Source organism: Aythya marila (assembly GCF_965140915.1).
Source record: "Aythya marila genome assembly, chromosome: 17".
Classification (NCBI taxonomy): domain Eukaryota; kingdom Metazoa; phylum Chordata; class Aves; order Anseriformes; family Anatidae; genus Aythya; species Aythya marila.
In genome coordinates, this window is record NC_139058.1 from 12599891 (window position 1) to 12620864 (window position 20974).

Here is a 20974-nt window from a genome sequence, read left to right on the forward strand (position 1 = left end):
TGTTTTTTAAAGTGCCTGTATGAATGGATCGTAGCTTTCCCACTCCTGGAAGTCTGAGTAAATTTATCTTTATATCAACAATAAACCAGAAAGGGCAGAAATCAAACTATTCAATGTTTTTATTACTGCTTTTAAATAAAACACTGTGCCAATATTTTGCTTTAACATTGCATCCTTATTTTCTCAATTTTATTGACAAATGCTATTTATTCTAATTTTTCCTTTTGTTTGCAAAACTATCTCCTACTTTGATTTACTTTCTCCAGACAGTACAGTACCTAATTCTTTGTATTTTTCCCCACTAAATTCCTAATTAATTATGTGCAATACCAAGGCACTTCAAAACCAAGTATGATTCTCATCATTGTAGACTCCTTCTACTCCTACTCCCCTGGAAAAAGGACAGAATCAGACACTCAGTTGTGGCATGTCCTGTAATAGATCTGCTATAAATGTGGTTGCCAATTTATCTCACCATTGAGGACCCTCTGAATTGGAATGGTCTTCATCCATGGTAGCCGTAAATTGTTGATTTGTAAGCATTTTGGTTTAGATGCTGAGTCCTGGTCTGTGTTTTTGCTGTTTTAGATGTGTCCTGTGTTTGTTTTTGGACTGACCTCTCCTGCTGGTAGAAAATTAAATCAAATGTGTATTAAGTTGATGGAAGGAGGCACTGCAGCCTGGCGTTGACAAGCAAGGCACAGCTGTAGTGTATGTTGACATGAGATACGAAAATAAAAGTGAAGGAAAAGGAGGAAAAGCAAAGATGTAGGTCCTTTTTCAAACCAAGTTTCTGAGCTAAACTCCATGAATGGTCACAAAGATATGCCTGAAAAAGAAGCAAACATAATTCAAGAAAAATACACATATCTACAGATGTAAAATAGGTAGGCTGTCAGGCAAATGACTGTGTTTTGAAGCCAGCTGTCAGTATTGCTGTGTAATGATGCAAAGGAAAAGTATGCCACCTGTAAAGATCCTGCACAACGATATCACAGTCAAAGGAAAATGGAGGAATTAACACTCTCTCTGGCTCCCATCAAAACCAGTATCCAAATTACCTGATTTTCAAGAGTGGGCAAGTTTCTCTGAAGAGATCTGATGGAAGTATTTACAACCTCATGTCCTTAGTGGCAGCTGATCTCTCCTGTCATCTGTTCCCAAGGAGGAATGCCTGATAATCAGGGTGAGAGGCAGCAGATTGAGAACCAGTGCTACTCTGACAAAACTGGGGAGCTTTTCAGGTCATTTGATTCCCTCATTGTCGTAAGAGACACCAGATGATCACAGAAACATAGAATTGTAGAATGGTTTGGGCTGGAAGGGGCCTTAAAGCTCATCTAATTCTAGCTCCAGGGAGAGCAGTGAATATAGCCAGCAGGTCTGTAGGCGTTGCGTTGTCTCTTTAACGTTGTTGCATTGCCATAGGTGGACTTGGTGACTAATTTCACAGTTGTGGAAAATTGAGATTCTACTTTGAAGCATAATGTGATTTTTGAGTTCCAGTAGCGACCATGGCTGGATTTAATGCTGTCATTCTCCACTGTGTAAAATGGGTAGAACAACAGGGAGCTTTTCAGTCATGCAAATGGCAAGTGTTGTATGCAACTTTGTTATTGGGAAAGCTGTCTTTGCGATTATGTTAGTTTAATTTAATAGCCGGCTGTTTAGGTAAATGACTGGGGAGGCATATGAATGTCTGCAAATAATGTGGACAATGATTGCAAAATGATGCTGCAGGAGATGGGCTTGTCTGGGCCTTGTCGGCAGCTCACCAAACACCCTTGAGCAGGGAGAGAAGTGTCTTGCTTAGTCTTGGACACAATCCTTCTGAGACACAGCGTGTGCCTGGATGAAACCAGGGCTGAAAGGAATTAATTTAGCAGGCTTGGCAGTATCAGATGTGATGCAGCTTTTGATTAGATTAGCCTTTAATATCAGCACAATGGAACCTAGAGTAAGATAAGCCTACATAGGACCTAAAGTCTGATTTTTTTTTTAAGATTCCTTGTATTTAAAGATAATTGCTTCCTTACGTATCCCAGACCTGTGGGATTTACTGCTATAGTTAAGCTGGCCCAAAAATGGGCCAGTCAGGGATTTCTCACCCAAAATAATGGCAGAAATTAAAAGGGTATTTTTGATGTTTAAAGAGGTGCAGTCAGCTCTATAGGTACAAGAAAACGTCACTGCACCCAGTGCCAGCTTTGGGCTCCATCCCCAGTCCTTGTGTCAGAATTCCCACTTCCATTCCCTACCTCTGAGTCACACAAGCAAACTGCTTGTTTTTTTAAAAAGATCTTTTGCTCATTTATGGAATGAAAGCCCCTTAGCTTGGCTAGGAGCAGGCTTATTCCTGAAGCTAATTAAACTGTCCCAAAGTTTTAGCTCATGTCCCTTGGGGCTTTCAGTAGAAACCCCTTTCCCTTTCTCCAGAGTGGTTTTGTTATTGTGTTAATGATCACTTTCCCCAGGAGTTGTCACCTCTGTTTCCCTGAAAAAATTAAAGCAAATTTAATATATTGATACAGATGATCCATTTCATGTGAGTCAGTGACACTCTGACCGTGACAGTGCCAGAGAATTCATTGCTGCAGGAGGCCATTGAATCCAGTATTAGTGGCCAGGTTTTTAAAGGGAGCTGGGTAGTTTTAATCCCCATTTCTACCTGTCTGAATTAAGATAATGAGGGTAATCTAATATTATGCTTCAGGGCTTTAGTTACATGCCTATGGGGTTCAGAAGAGAACTCTGATTCCAGGGACTGAGCAGAGTTTAATTGGCCAAGTGCTTTATGATTTGTGTTTCGCTTCCTCTGAAGCCTCAGGTATTGACTGCTGCCAGAGGCCAGATACCAAACGACACTCAGATTTTGTTTCCTTTTAATATCAATGGGCTGCCAGGCAGCTACCCCAATGTTTCAGCCCCCATTTTCATAACTCCAGATTTATGCCATCACCAGAGGAGGAGTTTTCTGGCTTTCCTCCAAAGCCCTAAAGAAAAAATCCATTTTATGTATTTCACCAGCACAAGCCACAAATCAGCTGGGATTTTAAAACTTCTAGAATAATCTTGGTATCTGTTATTTATTTAAAGAAAGCAAACTGATCTTTCTCTGTGAATGATCTTTTTGATCATTAAAATTAAAATATATATTAAAAAATCATAATCACTGATATTTGACTTAGAATTTTGCATACCTTTCTTTTCTTTTTTTTTACTCAAAATTTAAGTTTAGAAATATATCACATATCTCTCCCCTGTTTAAGGATTTCTGCTCTTTAGAAATTGATTTTACTTATATCCAGGCTCTAACAAAACTCTGGCATCTCCCTTACTATCTATCAGTTTGGGATCGACATCCTACCTCACAAATGGGCTTTTATCTTCATCTCCAATGTCTGCGGAGCTCCTATTTCTTGGTCTTTCCAGTCATCAATCTGTTTATCTCCTCCTGAATTATCTGCTGTAATTAGAATACATTTTCTCCTCTCAAGGGGAAACCAGCTTCAAATGAGTATTCTATAAAAGCAATTACTTTTGATATTAGATATCTGTACATAAAAACACAGTATTTCTTCCAATTAAAAAGGACTAATGAATTCTGTGCCCAGAGAGAGGAGTAGCCTATGCAGTGCTACTGTTTCTGCTGAGCCAGTGAACAAAAAATGAGGCTTGAAAAAGGCTGCCCAGTCACTTCATCCCTCCACCTCAGTAGTCTTCTCAAAGAAAAATGTCTTACAGGATTGTCGTCACCTGTGGACAAAGGTTGAGAAACGATTTTTAGGCTTCCATTTGAACAGAAAGAACAGCCTGTAAACAAGAGGTCAAAGTACAAAAACACTGCCACCTCCTAGTTCCTAGGCCAAAAAAGTTGTAGAGTAAGAGCTTCAGCTTTGTAAGAAGTTATTGTACTTTTTCCTTTTCAAACCATCAGCCATGGGATACTGTTTGTCTTCTCTGTGCTGCATCTTCAGAGGTACTTGGAGCTGATACTAGATACTACGGGACATAAATCTTTCAAGCAACGAAGCAGCAAACTTGATTACAACTATAAAAAATGAGACTGTGTTTTGGATTTCAGATAAATGGAAGTGCTGGAGCCATATAAATTGGATAGAGTTTTGTTCTTTACTCTCCTCTTTGTAAAAAGTTGGAGCTGGTGTCCCTGTGAAGTGCGATTTGTTGAATGTTTCTGTATATAAAACTAAATCACATTCACCTACATCATTCATCCTAGTTCAGAAAGTAACCACCTTTGTTATAGACAAAATTCAGATCAGTTCCCTGGGCAGCAAATCTTAGATATTAGGTAGGCTTGTTGAGAGATGGTGTCAGAAGAAACTGATTTGGGATATGGAAAGTTGGGAGATGTTGTAAGTAAATAAGTAAGGGCCAGACTCTGTTTAACATTTAGATTGAATCATGAGCCAGACACTACTGACTCCTCACGATGCATACTGCTCCTTACAAAGTTGACTGAAATAGTTTTAATGGTGAAATAGTTTCAAAGATGACTTCCTTCTGGATACTGTTTATCCATGTGCTTGCAACTGCACAATGGTTTACTTTTCCAGGTTTAATTTTGATGCACTGAGCTGCAAATACATTTACCGGTTTCTTTATTTCTTTGGGACAAAACAATTTTTGGATATTCTCCCAAATGATAATTTCAGAGAGCCACTCTTTAGCTATGATCATTTCTTCATTAACCAGGGCTTGTGCGGTACTGGTTGGAGCCAATGAAAGAAGCAGATAGATGTTCTTGGCAAATTTTGACATGTATCCCTTTGGCAAAAATGAAGTGTACAGCATGGGAGATGAGATAAAAGAAAGCACAGGCTATAAAACTTGTTCAGCATTTTGGCAGAGTTAGGGTGCTTTTACAGGATGGTGAAGAGAAAAATACCATTCTGTATGTGATGCCAGTATGAGATCCCATAGCGTTAGCATCTGCAAACCTCACAGGAAATTGCTGCATGGAAGATGCTTCAGTTTTTGCTGGAGTTGGATACTGAAAGAAACTGAGGGAGGTTCCTTTCTTAATTTCCATACTAACCACAATAGGCCATCATTGTTCTTGGTTTCTGGCTCTGCCACCATATCTTGTGCAATCCTGAGGAGATCCTTAACATTTTAGCACCTCATTTCTGCCCAAGGATGGGGAGGATGACTTCTTGCAGCCTCAAGGGGCATTGAGAGTCCATCCTCAATAGTGTTTGGAAAACATTATGACATTTCACTGATGGTTACAAAAGAGCTCCAAGTACTGTCTGTATAGTGGGGACTGCTTTGTATTTAGTAGCCCAGCAAAAGGGAAAGGGCGTGTGAGCCAACCCAAGCTTGTGCAAAACCATTGTCTTGGAGCACTTCAGGTGCTGAAGTATCCAAGATAGAAAGTTTTGTTTTGTTTTGTTTTGTTTTGTTTTAATTTCCAAAAAAAAAAAAAAAAAGTGAGATTTTTCTGGTACTGAATCTAAAGCCCAAAATCTGCCTCACTTGGAACGTGGTGGATAACCATAGTTAGTGCCTTTTATTCAAAGATTTCAAAGCATTTTGTACAAGTAGCTATTGCTGCCATTGTGTATCTTCTATATGTCCCTTCTTTTTCAAAGCATCTGTCTGGAGGGATGTGTCTGCCCAATTTGGATTTGAGACAAACTCGTGGCACCTTTTCCCTTGGCTGTAGCAAATGTGCCCAGCAGAACCTTGCTCATCCCCCACAGGATGTCTTCTGTAGCACCCAGCCTGGGCAACGTGTTCAGTTGGGCATCAGACCAGATCATCCCTGCACTGTGCTGGGTGTATGTGTGAAGGAAGGCACTGTTTACATGATCGAGCCTTTCTCTGATTTAAACATGGCATTTTGGAAACCATTTTCCTCATAGTTATTTTTAGGGCTCACTAAAATGGAGCTATAAACATCAAGACAACTAATGAGCTGAACCTGGTCTCGACTCTATGAACCTTTTTACTTTCACTCAAAAGATAAAACTGGAAATGCTAAAAGTCAGCTTTGTCAATCTATGTAGAGTTACTATTGCTCCTGATTTTTTTTTTATTTTTTTTTTACTGTTCTTTGTTAAACAAACATCTAAAGATTTTTATTGCCTTCCATGGTATGCAGGCAGGTTTTCAAGTGAGAAATCAGAGCTGCAAAAAGGAAGGATACAACTGTTATGTCGATGAGTTTTGTGTTTCCTGTTTAAAAGAGAAGTGCTTTGGGAGTTGCAGGTAAAACTACTGGGTGACTGTGCCAGGTTTTTTTTAGAAGGATATGGTTTATTACCTCTTTTTAATGTGCTAGGAACCAACATAGTTTTCAGGATCTATTGTAGAGTGTAGCTGGTCAAAATGAAGAGTAGGTAAAGGGCCACAGGTGCTGAAGGGGAAGGTGACCCTGCCAGAAGTGGCAGGAGGGCCAGGAAAAAGCTCTGAACAGCTCTGTGCTATTGTGAATGTGGGCATGTAATTATTCTCAGTTGCTTATCTTTATTTTGAATTGGCAAAAGGTTAATTATGTCTGAGAACCTTGTCTAAACCTGATTTACAGCTGCCTGTAATTGTGTTGCAAAAATATATATACATATTAAAAAGAAAAAAAAAAAGACTAAAATAGTCTAAAATGTAGTTTGATCTTGCTTTTGCCGTAGTTTCTCACGTAAATCTCTTCAGTAATTTTCCCATTGTGTCAGGATTTATGGTGAAAAATAGAAGGTCTCTTTTCTTCCTAGAAAATTATGCATCCTGCAGAGTAATTAATCTAGTTAAGAAACTAAGACTGGTTCATTCTGCTCTCCATTCTCCCAGCAATTTCTGTCATATACAGAAATCTCTGCAGTGAGAACAATAAATTTGAAATGAATGACAGACACTAATTATTTCTGACCTCATTGTCATCTGCGGCATTGAACTGGGTATGAGTGATACCAGTGTACTGGCTGTAGATCTTCTCGGTCTAAAAATTTAACGAAAAGGCAGCTTTAAAAATAGCAGTTCATTGGGCACTGCTAGTGTTGTTCCCTCTCTCCCCTCTCTGCCCATCATAGTTTCAGAGCTGAGTCAGCTGGCAGTGGGATTGCTGTCAATCCTTCGCCCTGACAAGAGCTGCCCCATAACACCAGCAGCACTGTGGACATACCCTGCTCTCAACGGCTTTGCAGGCTGGAAGGAATAAGAGAAATTCACACTGGAGAAATGGGTGCTAGTTACAGCCACAGGGAGACAAGTCAAATATAAGAGGAGGATCTGGAAGTCTGCAGCAAGCTTTAAAAGAAGAAGAAAATGGAGAAGATTTCCTGTCTGATCTGCTTGGGTTAAAACCCAGATATATGCTGGAAATTGAACCAGAGGCACTTCCCCATCTGTCTTTTTTAGGTTTTGTGCTCCCTATCATTGTAGGACCTGAACACCCAGCATATAAAATCAATAGCAATTGTCTCTCTGCCCAGCAGCAGTATTTCCAGAAATGTATCCTTTTCCCTGTTGTTCCAGTAGGTGAGACTATTGGGAATGAATTCTCCCATGGGCATCCCTGAAGGCTGCCTGGGTTTTCACTGAGCAGAAAAAAAACAAGCCCCAAGGCACAAATGACTTGCTCTTTACTGGCTCCCTGTCTTTGGCAACTGACCTATGCAGCCTGTGGGAGCATGGTTGTAGAGTGTTCTGCTCCTCCATGCCCTCCTGGGTTTCCTTCCCACGTTCTGCCCCCTGGAAGGTCTCTGAGGAGATGGTTCTGCTCCGTGGCCCCAAACCATGGGGCATGCGAGGGGTGAGGTCCAGCAGATGTGCTGGAAGGGGTCTTATCCACCAGCAGCCTCTGCCTCAACCAAACCCATGGACACTGCCTCCCATCACCTTTCTCCTGATCCCCTCTCTTAGGATATTTCTTTGAGAACATGTTGCTGAGCTGATACCCCTTTCTATTTATTTATTTTACCTTCAAAAAAGGCTGACCAGTGCAGGTGAATGTGTTTATGGGGTTTAGGGTGTTACGATTTTGACTTAGGTAGCCACAGGGTAAAGCCTTCTATCAAGGAGACACTTTCTGAAACAACAGGCAACCTTTTGAGAACAAAAATGCTATGCAGATGTTATTGTATGTGAGAGCCATATCATGTCTAGCTGACCATCCAAGCATTGAATAACATTGCCTGTAATTGCTGCATTTAACACACACACATTTATAAATTATGCTGTATTCATTGTTCCTAAGAACTTCTGGAGACAATGTAGTGCTTTTCTTGCAGAATGGAGCAACACAATATAATTTGTCTAGTTGCTGCCATATCAATGTTAGTGCTTTGCTATAATAATTGCAGGTCAGTTAGGCTAAAATTTGGGTAATAGAATGGGGAAAAAAACTCAGCAATGTGTTCTGAGAGCAAGTCAGATGATGACTTTTTCCTAGAATAAATCAGATTAGCAGCATGAAGAGCTAGAATATCAGATTTAGGAGTGAAGTAATTGTCATTATGTGTGGTTTGGAAGGCTATCTAGCTATTTCTCTCATTCACAATTTGCAAGCGAGCTGCTTGATGCTCCCTGTGTGTTGAAAGTTTCATTCCCCTCTTCCGTGTGCCTTAAAGATGCAAGCATTTTGTTCTGTAAACTGCAGGAATGGGTAGCATAAAGAATGAAGTTTTCAACTACTGGAATTAAATCATTGCTTGAAGTCAAACAAGCATGCCACATCTTGGAGTCCCTTTCATCAAAGCAGGTCAGTTAACTTCAATGAAGTCATCTTCAATTTGCTTTGATGTAACATCAGAACCCAGCCCAGATGATTCTAAATGATCAGCAAATAAATTTCCACGTTGCAGTCTTTCAAGGACATAGGCTTAATGAAGTATCTAGTTTTCTGGATTCTGTAGCTTCTGAAGTGCCTAATTTGACTCCCTTTTAATAAGGCCTGTTTGCACTTCGGGGGCTGGGGAGGAACTGCTGACTTTTCCTTGCAACTGAGCCCTCTTTAAATGCCACATGTAAGATGAGTAAAACAGAGGCATGCAGCATCTCTATTTTCCATTAGTGTTGTAAATCTAAGACTGCGTTATGCAGGAAGATGAGGCTTCTGTGGTTTTCCTTTTGGGAGAGGAGAGATTTGGAGTCTCAGACGTGTCATTTCTTTAATTACTTGAGTAAGGACTAGTTGTCAGGCCAGGGATGGCAACCTTAGACACTTCTCTTCTAAGGGAAGTAATGTTAAACAGTAAAGCTAGTCAAATTGCCAAATAGCCTCTCATCCTAAAGTGGAGCAAAAGGGAGAAACATTATAATTTCCCTCAAAATGAAGCTCCCTAAAATACTTTCAGAAATATTTAATGTCTTAAAGTGTTTCTTTTCATAAGGTCAGAGGAGTTTTGTTATTTGAAATCAGTAACTAACACAGCTCTTGAAGAGTTAGTCATGTTTCAGCACAAACCATGGCTGTCTGTTCCTTTGCTCTTCAGGCAGAAAATTGTTTTATTAAACGAATCACAGCCCTTAAATACTCAAAATATCACAATACCCGTTTTTTGCTTACAGCTTCCTCCTTTGCACAACCCAGTTGTAGATGAGATTATATCAATTCCAAATTGTAAGCCTCCCCTGTGCTAGTTTCTCTCTGTCCCTGCAGAATGCAGGACTATAATACCAGCTACAGGTTGATCACTAACGTTACCCTAGTTAATTTATGATGATTGCTGAAAGCAACAATGGGAGGTTCTCAGAAATTTTCAAACCATTTTTACTGGAAGAAAGATTCATAAGGTACATTTCTACAGAGAAATGTGAGCAATAAAAAAAGAATAGTTTGGAATGCATGAAGCAAGTCTGTTCAATTTTCAGGGGGAAAATACTGATTTTTCAAGATATCATATTGAGTTAACATTAATCATTCAGAGTAGGAGCTCTTGGTGTGTTTATGCATTAATGGCAAACTGTAGGTATCATAATATTTGTAATAATTAAAACAGAGCCAGTCAGGACTCTGCACCAGAGGATTACAACCAGTATCATAAGTCCTGGCCAGATTCAGCATGCTCAGTTGTGGCTCCTAGTAAGCAGTGATTCAATGCAGTGCTGTGATTTGGATTGGTCTCTGAGTGAACTGCTGCCAGCGTATTCAACAGCAAACTGTGACTCATGAGCTAGCACTCGTGGTCAGAGGTCTGGCTCAACTCTGTTTTTCCTGAGAAAGGAGAAATCAGGCTTTCAGGTGGGCTAAGGTCAGTCAGTGGGCTAAGATCACAAGACTCTTACCCCCCTCTGCTTTTGCACAGAGGAGGAGCGTGGCTGAGCCAAGTAGGCAAAGATTTTCCAAATGCTTTTGCAAATACCTCAAGACAGTTCCCTCATTTCAAGAGTAGCATAGTGCAATTAATTAAAATTATATAGATATCTGACATAATCATCATAAACTTTGTAAACTTTTAGCTTTTTTTTTTTTTAATCTTTTGCATTAGATCCAAAATGTCTGAGTTTTAGTGGTTTATGTTGTTAATTCTGTGTGATTTATTTTATTTTTTTTACCAAAAGGGTGATGAGTTGGCATAGTTGCTGTGCTGGGACTCCACCCAGTCCCTCTGAACTGATATCTTGCATTCTTCTTGTTCATTTTGTGACAGTATACAGTTTCCTGCTTCTCTTTTGGGTTAGCTCTGTGCATTATTGGGGTAAAATGTGGTTGGGAGAGGAAGGCAGCCTACGTGGGCTGGGAGGAAGAGTAGTCACTAAACAGTGGGAGGGCTCTGTTTTGCGTTACCAAACACTGGGGGGTGAGTTATCAAAGGTGGTCTGAGATCCCAGTTTGGCACTGAGACTGACTGAAGAGTAGAGCTGTCTACTGATGCGACAATCCCTTGCCTTGAGTGTACCTCTCATTTTTACTGGCATTTTGTTTCACTTACAGCTTTGAAGAATTTAATTGGTGACTAAACATCAGCATCTCAATCCCAGTGGCTTGGTGCTTTGGTCTGCTCTCTTTGTGTGTCCCAGCAAAACTAAACCTTGTAACAAGATTCTGTTATAAAGCTTCATCTTTCCACTTTCCTGTCACGCCTGGGTAGCCTATGGGGTTTCTGCTCATCATTCTCTGCTTGATCTCACTTGCTAGTGACACCTGGAGCTCACCTCCCACACACCCCTGTAATGAGATCATGACTGCATGAGCTCCTTGTTTTCCTTTCTTGTCTACAATTCACTAGGCTTGAATGCTTACAGCTGTCTGAATTTTTCAAAAGCTTGGCCATGGCAAGGATATTTTTCTGTAGGGCTCCCTTTTTTTTCCTTCTTCCCTCCTTTCTTGTCCTGCTAAGACTCATGATTCACTCTGAGACAGTGGAGCATTTCAGTGTATGGTGATGTGAAACACAAAGAAGGCATCAAAGGCACCAATACAAGATGTCCCAGCTTGGGATCACTGCAGTATGATGTATGTATGTTAGTAGGGAATGCCTGAAATTCAGTACCAAATTTCCTAAGTACTGCAGGTATTTGGTCCTTTTATGTTAAGGCAGACTCTTTTTAGTATTTCATTTAACCCTAGCGTTAAATGAAATGCTTTTCTCATAAGCATCTAAAGTAGAAAATGCTAACTTTACATTCTCAAACCACTAATGAGCCACTGTTCTTCTGTTCTGTCCTTCTGTGGTTAAGCAGGGATGATGATGGGGCTTTAACAAGTGAGGACAGTGTTAGCAATGAGATGCAAGATAAATTCCTGTGTGAGGGGCTAAATTGTCACAGACCTTATTGTGACTTGGAGGAGCCATTTTCAGCTTTGTGCCGTCTTGTTTGTCTGTTGCTAGCAAATGTTGATAGTTTTTCTTTTCTCTGCCCTTCTCTCCCCTGCTTAATTATTTATTTGAAACATTAATGTATTCATTTTGAAAAATTCTTAATTTGGAAAATGGTGAGCAGGTCAAACTCTAATTGTTTTGTTCTACATTGCAAATGATTTGGAGGATATTTACACATTTCAGTATGGTATCCCGAAGACCATTATAAATAACTTTTTAGCTTATAATGACTTGTTGATAGTCAGCCTTTTGGAAAGAAAAGCATTGACATTAAACATAGGGTATTTGAGGAACTTATTTTTCAGAATTCAGCACCAAATTAAATGCCTGTTGCCATGGAATATGTTCTTGGCAATGTGATCGTATGGACATTTTTAATGTCTGTTTCATTTTGTTTTAAATGTATTTTTGAGTTGAGCAGTAATATACTAGTGAATAAAACCTATCAGATCAATTGTTGACTGGCTAATGTTTTAGCACTGAGCATTGCCGGGTTAATTGTTTTAGCTGAAGTGTGTCCAAACTTTCTGATCCCATAAACTTTATAGAGCCAAGTATCTTACACAGTATACATTTTCCACTTGGCATAGAGCTGAAGGACAGAAAAAATCTGGAGCAATTCCAATTTCTCCCCATATCCCTTTTCCATCTCTCGTAAGTATGTGAACTTCTGCTGGACTTCATAAGTGAGGTAGTTTGTGTAATACTCAGTGGTGGTAACTGTCATTTGAACACACTCAGCAGGGAGGGTGCCTAACCCATAGAACGGGCCTATATGGGAAGTGCTAAGTTTGGTAATGGTTACCTAAGACCTCTTAATATGAATGTGTTCTGATTTTGTATGTTTCAAATGCAGATATAATGAGATGAAATCAAGGATAATTAGGCATTTTGAAATGTTTGGAAACAAGATTCCTGTTTCCACGGAATTATGCAGGAAAAAAGGGAAATTGTGAAAGCTGATAATTACTTCTTTATAGTTAGTTCATTTGTAATTATGCAGTGATAATGCAAGACGTATTGATATGGGGTTTGGTTTGAAAAGCTGAGGATAATTTCCACAGAGTCATGAGGGTTTCAGATCTGGGTTTTATGGGAGTTCAGATCTTGTTTTCTGAAAATTTCTGAGGTCACAGAAGAGGTTAGATCCGTTTCCTTCATGTTATCATTCAATTTTTTTCTTCCATTTAGGCCTCGCAAAGCCCATGGGATTAGTTGAAGGTCCAGGAGGCTTGGGCCAAGGAGGAATGGCTGCTACCCTGAGAGATGATAGCCATGAATCAGAGACTAAATATGAAGAATATGGCTACAATGCCCAGCTCAGTGACAGGATATCTCTGGACAGGTCCATCCCTGACTACAGACCAAAAAAGTAAGTTGAATTCCACATTATTATTACAGCAAGTGATTGTTCGTTGTTCTCTGGACCATTGGTGACAATTATTTTCTCTACATCCCTTCCTGGTTAGCCTGACAACATTTAGTCATAGAACCACTGGGGTTGGAAAAGCCCTCCAAGATCATCTGATCCAACTGTCCCCCAGCCACCAATGTTACCCACTAAACCATGTCCCTAAGTACCACATCCAACCTTTTCTTAAAGACCCCCCAGGGACAGTGACTCTAGTTTAGTGAAAATTAAGAAGACCAACTGCCATCTTGAGCATGAAGTGCTGCATCAAATGCATAGCTAATTCTGTGAGTAATGCATTAATACACAAGTTCAAGGCCTCAGATCAAAAATTACTTGGGAATATTGATATTCGTTGGGTTTGGTTCACTTGGAAAAGGCCAGGTAAGCCAGCTGAGCCCACCATCAGAGCTGGCAGCCTTAGTCTGCTTCTTGGAGTCAGGTGCCATGGAAGGTGGGGCAGTGATAACAGATACTTTGTAGACAGTTAAAAACAATCCCTAGAACAATCCCTACCAAATCTGCCTTTTCTTTAGTTGCACTTCATGTTCTTAGATTTGACTAGTTAGAGTCTGCTGTATGAAACATACAGTGTAATTCATTGGGGTTCTGTAACTGCAATTAGATTTTTTTGTCTTTGGAATGTGTGTATACTTTTATTCTAGTGTTATAGAATTCACATGCCTGGGTTATGTCTGACAATGGAATTATATGTTTAAGATTTGTACTGATTTATTGTGTTTTCTATAAAATGCCTTTCAAATCTTCTATGTTTATGGAGTTACCCATCTTCCAGATAAGACATTCTCTCTGTCATCCTGTGAATGACAATCAGTAATGTCTTAATGCAGAGGAGATCAGCAGCAATGCCTAGTTACTCTCAGGAGACAGAATTGAAAAGAATACTTAATTAATTTCTAATAATAATCTTCAGTTTTAAAAAACCCACTGGGGCTCCTAGACACAACTGAAAGTTAAATAAAAAAAAATATCTTATTAAGTGGAGAGAAAAGTTTAGCCAAGCAAAACAGCTGTGCTCTCTGAGTAGATTGCAATTGAATTAGGATTTTAGGCAGTTCAAGCTGCCAAAAACAAAATCCAGCAAAACAAAATTTCAGCTTAAGCACAAATTTCATTAGCCATGTTACATATTAATCTAATCTCAGAAGTATTGACTCAGCATTTGTTTTCTCACATGCTTGTTATACAAAAGAAAACCTAGATTAAAGAGGTGGCAAAGAAAAATAAAAGATACTGCTTATATGTCACATTTGTGTCAATGTATCATAAAAATCTGCCATGAAATAATCCTGGAAAAAAGGTAGTCTGTGGTTATCATGCAAATATTTGAGCTGCACATCAGAGCTGGTTCAAAGTCCCTTAAAATCAGTGTGAAATTTTTCAAGTGAACTTCAGCGAGGTTTGACCTGGCCTGTTGTTAGCTGCTGCAGTCAGGTGGATAAGAAATAAGAATGCTCTACCAGGAAATAGAAAATCAAAGGTTGCAAAGCTTGAATCTAGTTCAGCAGCTCTGGGAAGGATGAGAGCGTTTACAATGCAGTGATATTTCACTTCAGGTTATACTCTTCCACAGTTCTACCTGGAAGCTTTGATGATTCATTCAGAGAAGCTGTTTGACATGCTCGTTTTGGTAATCTTGTCAGGCCATGCTGCATGAGTAGCTGTCTGAGGTACTGGGAGAACAGCCTTCCCTGTGGTGTTTAATGCTCTTGAGATGGTTCTAGTGAGACCTCGGTGCTGGAATTGAGTCTAGATACTTACGAGTTACAAGAAAACCCTTCCGATTAAAATTCCTTTGAAAAATAAGTGAAAGCTTGGGGAAGGCAGAAGCTCTTATTATATGAAGAGTTTTACCCACTTGTACCAGAGAAGATTCAGCTGTCATTCGGTTGCCATATTCTATTAGAAATTTCTGCTATCTTTCTCATGAGCAGCATCTTTATTTTTTTGTCTCTGACACCTACAGATGCACACGTAGTCAAATCCAGGCTCTCTCGGGAGCTTTCTCTCATGTTGAGAGGCAGTTTTCACTCCCTACTTGTGGCACATATTTGCATGCCAGAGGCCAGAACAGTCAACCTCTTCTTATTCACTGTGTAGTACACTGTCTGAATGCTTATTTAACAGGTGATAAGTGTGCATTGTAGCCACAAGGCAATGCTGAGTTTGACTTTATGCGCAGTTTAGATATTCTGCTCTAATTCTGTACTGCAGACAACGAAATCACCAGATCTTTGAGATAAGCTTTAGGAAATAGCTATGGGAAAATCACTCTTTGTTTGACTTTGTATGCAGCCCTTCTCAGTCTGCTTGTCATTTATATTTATGTTATTCCCTCTATATTCCATTTTTAAAAAGGAAGGACTTTTTCATTTTTAAGTTGAGAAGCAGGGTGGAATTAATGCCCAACAATGCATGAAGTCCATGGCCAGTCTGTGAGAAAACCAGAAAAAAAAATCATCTGGATTGCTTAGACATGATTTATGAAAGTAAACATGATTTTTCTATACAAATATGGGACTTGTAATATACTAGGCTTAGTCTTCTTTTAGAAGAAATTTGATCAGAAATATTATCTTTTGGTTCATTTTGTCTTTGAACTCTTTGTTTATTTTTGAACCATCTTTGTCCAGTATAATCTTCTGGTAGAATAAGCATTTTCTCCCATCCTCTAGCATATCTTCAGTAAACACACAGCAGTATAATTGCTTTTCAGGAGGTATTTTCATCCCCACACAGCAAATTAAAAATAATAATAATAATGTTGCACTAAAGAGGTGCACAGTCAGGCAGCGTGACCAAGAAGGCTCCTAAATTGGAATCACCTCCGTGTCCTTCCACTGCAGTAAAATTGCAAGCCTGGGTGGGGAGTCAGGATGCTCTCAGGATGCTTTTCCCATGCACTCACATCGTGCTCTGCCTTCCTACCTGCTGCCAGTGCAGATAATGCTTGGAGCTCAGAGCCTTTTCTTCAAGATAGGAATCGCTCAGTCAGTGCAGGGGACAACAGCAGATTTTGTGCATGTTGTGTTTGTGTGCCAAATCAGAGCAATGACAGTAAATAGCTTGCTTGCGATTACAATTCACACGATAATTACAAAATTATAGTTTGATCCTAACATGGTGTAATAAATGTCTCAGCTTTTTCTTCTCCAATATTGCACCTCCCACAGTTTGAATGCTTGCCCTGTCTCTCTACAGAATGCAGACAACCCTGGGGAAAACAGTTCAAAAACATACTGTGAGTTGATATTTCAAGCTATGTTTAGTTTCAAGAGACGTGTAATATAGAGCTGTTGCAATTTTGTTTTATAAAACAATGCAAAGCCTCCCAACACCTCTTGAGTTTATTCGATGTGACCTTGAACAGTATTTTTCATCTTACGTTGGATTTCACTAAAATCCAATGTGCTGATTTTAAAGTTGTGCTGATGATCTTAGCATATTTTTTTAATTCTTAAAAGTGACTTTTTGCCTTGAAGCAGCTGAGTACTGTGCAGCTGAGTGCTCTGGGAAGATGCAGGGGCCAAGTAGCAGGAATGAAATGTGTTTGAGTTCAACGTGGAGCAGAATACTCAGGATTTGTTATGCTTGATGGAAGAATATGTACAAATGTTCCACTAATAATTGTAGTATTGGAGTGACCTGAGATTCTGTTTCATTTGCTCAGAGAAAAGGGGTCAATATCTTGTTTGTATGTTAAAATACATGAAAATATCTGTAAAATAGTGGTCTAGTTAGTACTTTTATTAACTATACAAATTCCAGGGTAAAGTCTTTTGGCATTAAGGTAGATTTCATAAGTACTTCTATAAAAAAGACTTTTGCAGGATTATTTTTGTTACAAGGAAACTCATAATGCTTGTGATGGGATTATTTTCATCCTGTGCCATATAGGCACATACCAAGCTTGAAAAAAAAATTCTCAAGTTAAGGAAATGTCAAAAGAAGGTAGGGGACAAGGAAAGCAGTAAAGGTCTCTGCATTTCCCTGCTGCAGCCCCATTTTTCCTCCCCATCTGCTAAATTTTTTCAAGGGCTATGCCACCATGGAAAATACGTTGTGAATAGTTCAGTGTGTTTAACATCCTGATCTCTGTTCTCAGCAGTGATGTATCAGCAGGACTTTCTAGCCCTCACTAACATACCCTATTTCCTCTGTGAGGCGGAAGAGAAGCCTCTCTTGTAAGGAGCAGGTTGTTTTTCCCCTGGAAACACATGGCTAAGCTAGGGCTCGCTCTGTGATTCTCTGGGTTATTTAATGGTCAAATGTCATTGCATTCAATTCCATTTATGTTCGTCCATATTTAGAATGAGGGTTGTGATGACATGAACCTGAGTAATAAGCACAGATGAAGTTAGTATTGTCCAGTGGCCCTTCTGTATATGCATAGGGAAGCATAAGCACATCTGTCTGTATCAGTTGACTCTACTGATGTGTATTAGATGCAGAACGGCCTCGAATTCTTCCATGGACATGCTGTGAAATGTGCTAGGCTGCATGCATGTTCTTCTTACCATAATGTCAAAGGGACAGTGTTTGAATAGTCAAAGACAGGTCTGGAGCAACACAGCCAAAATTGACAGACATCTCACACTTGGCAGTAGAATTGCTCAGAGTCAGCCACCTAAATCCCTGCTTAGTTGTCTGACTTCAAATGACTTAATTTGTTAGGAGTACTGAGAGCAAAGAGATAGAGTAGAGTTAGCTGGGGCATGCTGATTTGGTGCAACAGGTTCCAGGAATAGCTGCAGCCATACTTTTGCCTATAAAACCCTACAGGATTTCATTCAAAGTTCAGGGGAAAGGCCCCCAAAATTTCCAACACTCTTTACTTTGCAATGTGGCACCCTGGAAAATTGGGAAGTGTCAGATAACCAGATGTTTCAGATGTAACCATCTTCTCTCACGTTAACATCAATTCCCCTGCTCTTTTTGGTGCATGGGCTGGATTGCAAGAGGTTGAATTAAGCAGGTTGAACACCTGTAAATCTGGCATTCTCTAACTTTCTAACACTTGACTTTGCAATTTAAATAACTTCTGGGGGTTGTCTGCATGCAGGCCACATCCACACATACGCACACATGCACTTGTCAAAACCACTTGCTGTGATGCATTATGCATACTTCTGAGAAAAGTTAATATGATCCTGGAGCTTCCATAACGGCTAAATTGGCTTTTACAAGAAATTGTCGCCACTTGGTGAGGATCTTTAATTTAGCTGATCTTTTCTGTGCAACTTGATGCCAAGTGCATTGTGGCAGTTCAGTGCTGATAATAAGACCAATATATGGATTCAGTCTGCTGGCTGTATCAGCCAAAGAAAATATTTCTTTGTGTTATGGTCATGGATGTTTGTACTGAGAAAATTCAGCCCTAAAGAACAAACTTATTAATGCTGAGGCAACTCAAGTCTTTAGCCATAAAAAGCAGAGGAATCCAGGTCTTGAGGAAATTACTTTCATTTATTCAGCTCTTGTATAGAGGCGAGCATTTCTGTAGCTTGCTATAGACATTTCACAATAGCAAAGGGATTGCATCTCTGGTGCTCTGAAGTGTAATTAATGGTTCACTCCACACTATAACTAAGGAAAAGCTTTTTTAATTACCTATCAGAAAGGATTCTGGAATTGATCAAATAGTGCTATCAAGGGGGCAGACTTAGTAAATAGACATCTGATTTGTTCATTCAAGGGTTTAATAACAGTAGCTCGTCCAAGGCCAGTCACTAGAAAACAGCCTTTCTGTACGAGATTGCCCTTCAGTGGCTGGGGAGCTCAAGCCTTTGGAGGGTACAGGGAAGTTCCTGTAAATTTTGACCCTTTCTTCAGGCTCGTAGAGGTCTGTGGGCTCACTGTGATTTTTGAGGCATCCATCAGCAGCTCTCGAGCCAAATCACACATGCATTTGCAAGCTTTCTGTCACGAGGGCAGGAGCAGTGGTCTGGTGCTATGGCCCCTGCTCGAGGCTGCTGGAGCGGGCAGCTCCTCTGCCCATCTGTGTCAGATGGCCCTGCAGGAGCAGGGCAGGGAGGCAGATGGCTTTCAAAGAGCATCAGCTTCTGGATCAGTGGATTGGAGAGTGCTAGACCTGTGCTGTTTGATTTTCTCCACCTCTGCAGCTTTCTCTGCCTCGTGACCCACTTTTCAAATCCTCTGGGGACTTTTGCACTGTTCTTTGCACTGCTTAGAGAAACAACAGAAGAATCTCCAAATTAAAACAGACCTTAAGGACTCTTCCCAGATTAACCAGAGCGAGATGTAATGGGCCCCTTTGCAAGAAAAATTTGAATTGGAACAGATCCATAGCTGTTCAGGAACCAGAATTTCTGCTTAGCAGAAAATGGCAACCGAAAACACAAAACCTGCAAAAACCCTACAAATATTCTGTATCAGGCTGAACATCTTGTGTAAAATGATTATTTTACAAAATTGTTTGGACCAATTACACATTTAGGTTCCCATGAAAAATTTGGTTTTAAACTAATGACTTTTCTATCAATATTCTCTACCAACTCTTTCAGATTAATATCAGGTTGAAGTGAAATTAAACATTAGTTGAAGGTAAACATTTCCTTTTTTCAGCTTGGTGTTTCACAATCACGGTGTAGGCAGAAGCATGTTTTAATTTAAGTGAGGCTTCTTTTTTAATGGGAAACTTTTCAATGTTGGGTTATTTTTTTGGCACCCATTGCTAATATATCTAACAAAACCCTCTTAAAATTCAAAAAGTCCATTTTACCCATTCTTCTTGCAATTATGAAGTTTAAGCAGGGAAAGGGAAAAACAGAGATTGAAAATGGAGTGGCCAGAATTATCTCTGGGCAGCAGCTTGGGCTCATTTACTGGACGGAAATTGTATAAGAGATGAAACTAACAGAAGTGTTTTAATTAGGTCCCAAATCAATGTCCAGATGTGTATTTTGAACAGACCAAGAGAACGTGTGTACGTGTGGTCTGGGACTTTATACGGACCTCAGCCAGCCCTGCCAAGTTGCACGGGTCGGACATTTTCCTCGGGCTGAGTCCCTGCAAAGAGCCCAGGCACTCTTGCACACACGCTGCCCTGCGTGCACAGCGGGCACTGCAGCTCCCAGGAGAGGTGCTCCACGTGAAGCTGACTTTTGGGCTTTCTGTCATGCCCAAGAGCAGCAGGGACTGGTGAGCGCCGAGTAAATCCCGGTGCTGCTTTCTCTGCAAAGAGCTGGGCTCTGACCAGCTATGGCACAGCATTCAGTGCTGTAGTTCTGACTCAGCTCATTTGGGATATCAGCTGACAACCTAAATTTGCTCATACTGCTGCCTCTGGGCCAGTTGTGCTTATTTGTGTATCCCTCTCTATGCCAAAGGCTTATCGCTGCATTTTGAGACGTTTCCTACTTGGCTGCAAAGGGTGGAGGCTGGAACTGTGCAAGCCCACAAAGGAAGGGGAAAATCACTTGCTCCTTTGGCTGGGAAAGGAAACTCCCTGCAAACCACAGATACTACCAGCCAGACCCTGCGCTTTACACTCAGTGCCCTGCAATTGTACTCTGCCTATATAGCCCTCACTGAGACCCATAGTCGTGATTTGACTCTATTTATAAAAGTACTGTAAGTCTTCTCCCAACCTCTGTTGGAACATTAATATAATGATACATTAATTGGAATGTGGACTTAAAACTTAGTCTCTAGCACCTCAAGTTACCATTAGGTCTTTGAATATTCAATTAGCTATTGAATTTATCCAACAAGAAGACTGTCTGAGGAAGAGACTAAC

General features: G+C 40.1%; 1 protein-coding gene across 1 annotated transcript in view; it reads left to right on the top strand.

Moving 5' to 3' along the window:
• GALNT9 (polypeptide N-acetylgalactosaminyltransferase 9) overlaps positions 1 to 20974 on the top strand; it is a 142388-nt gene that overhangs the window by 13330 nt on the left and 108084 nt on the right. The window contains exon 2 of the mRNA XM_082774108.1: positions 12975 to 13155. Within this exon, the coding sequence (XP_082630234.1) occupies positions 12975 to 13155 (181 nt within the window). The remainder of the gene's footprint in view (positions 1 to 12974; positions 13156 to 20974) is intronic.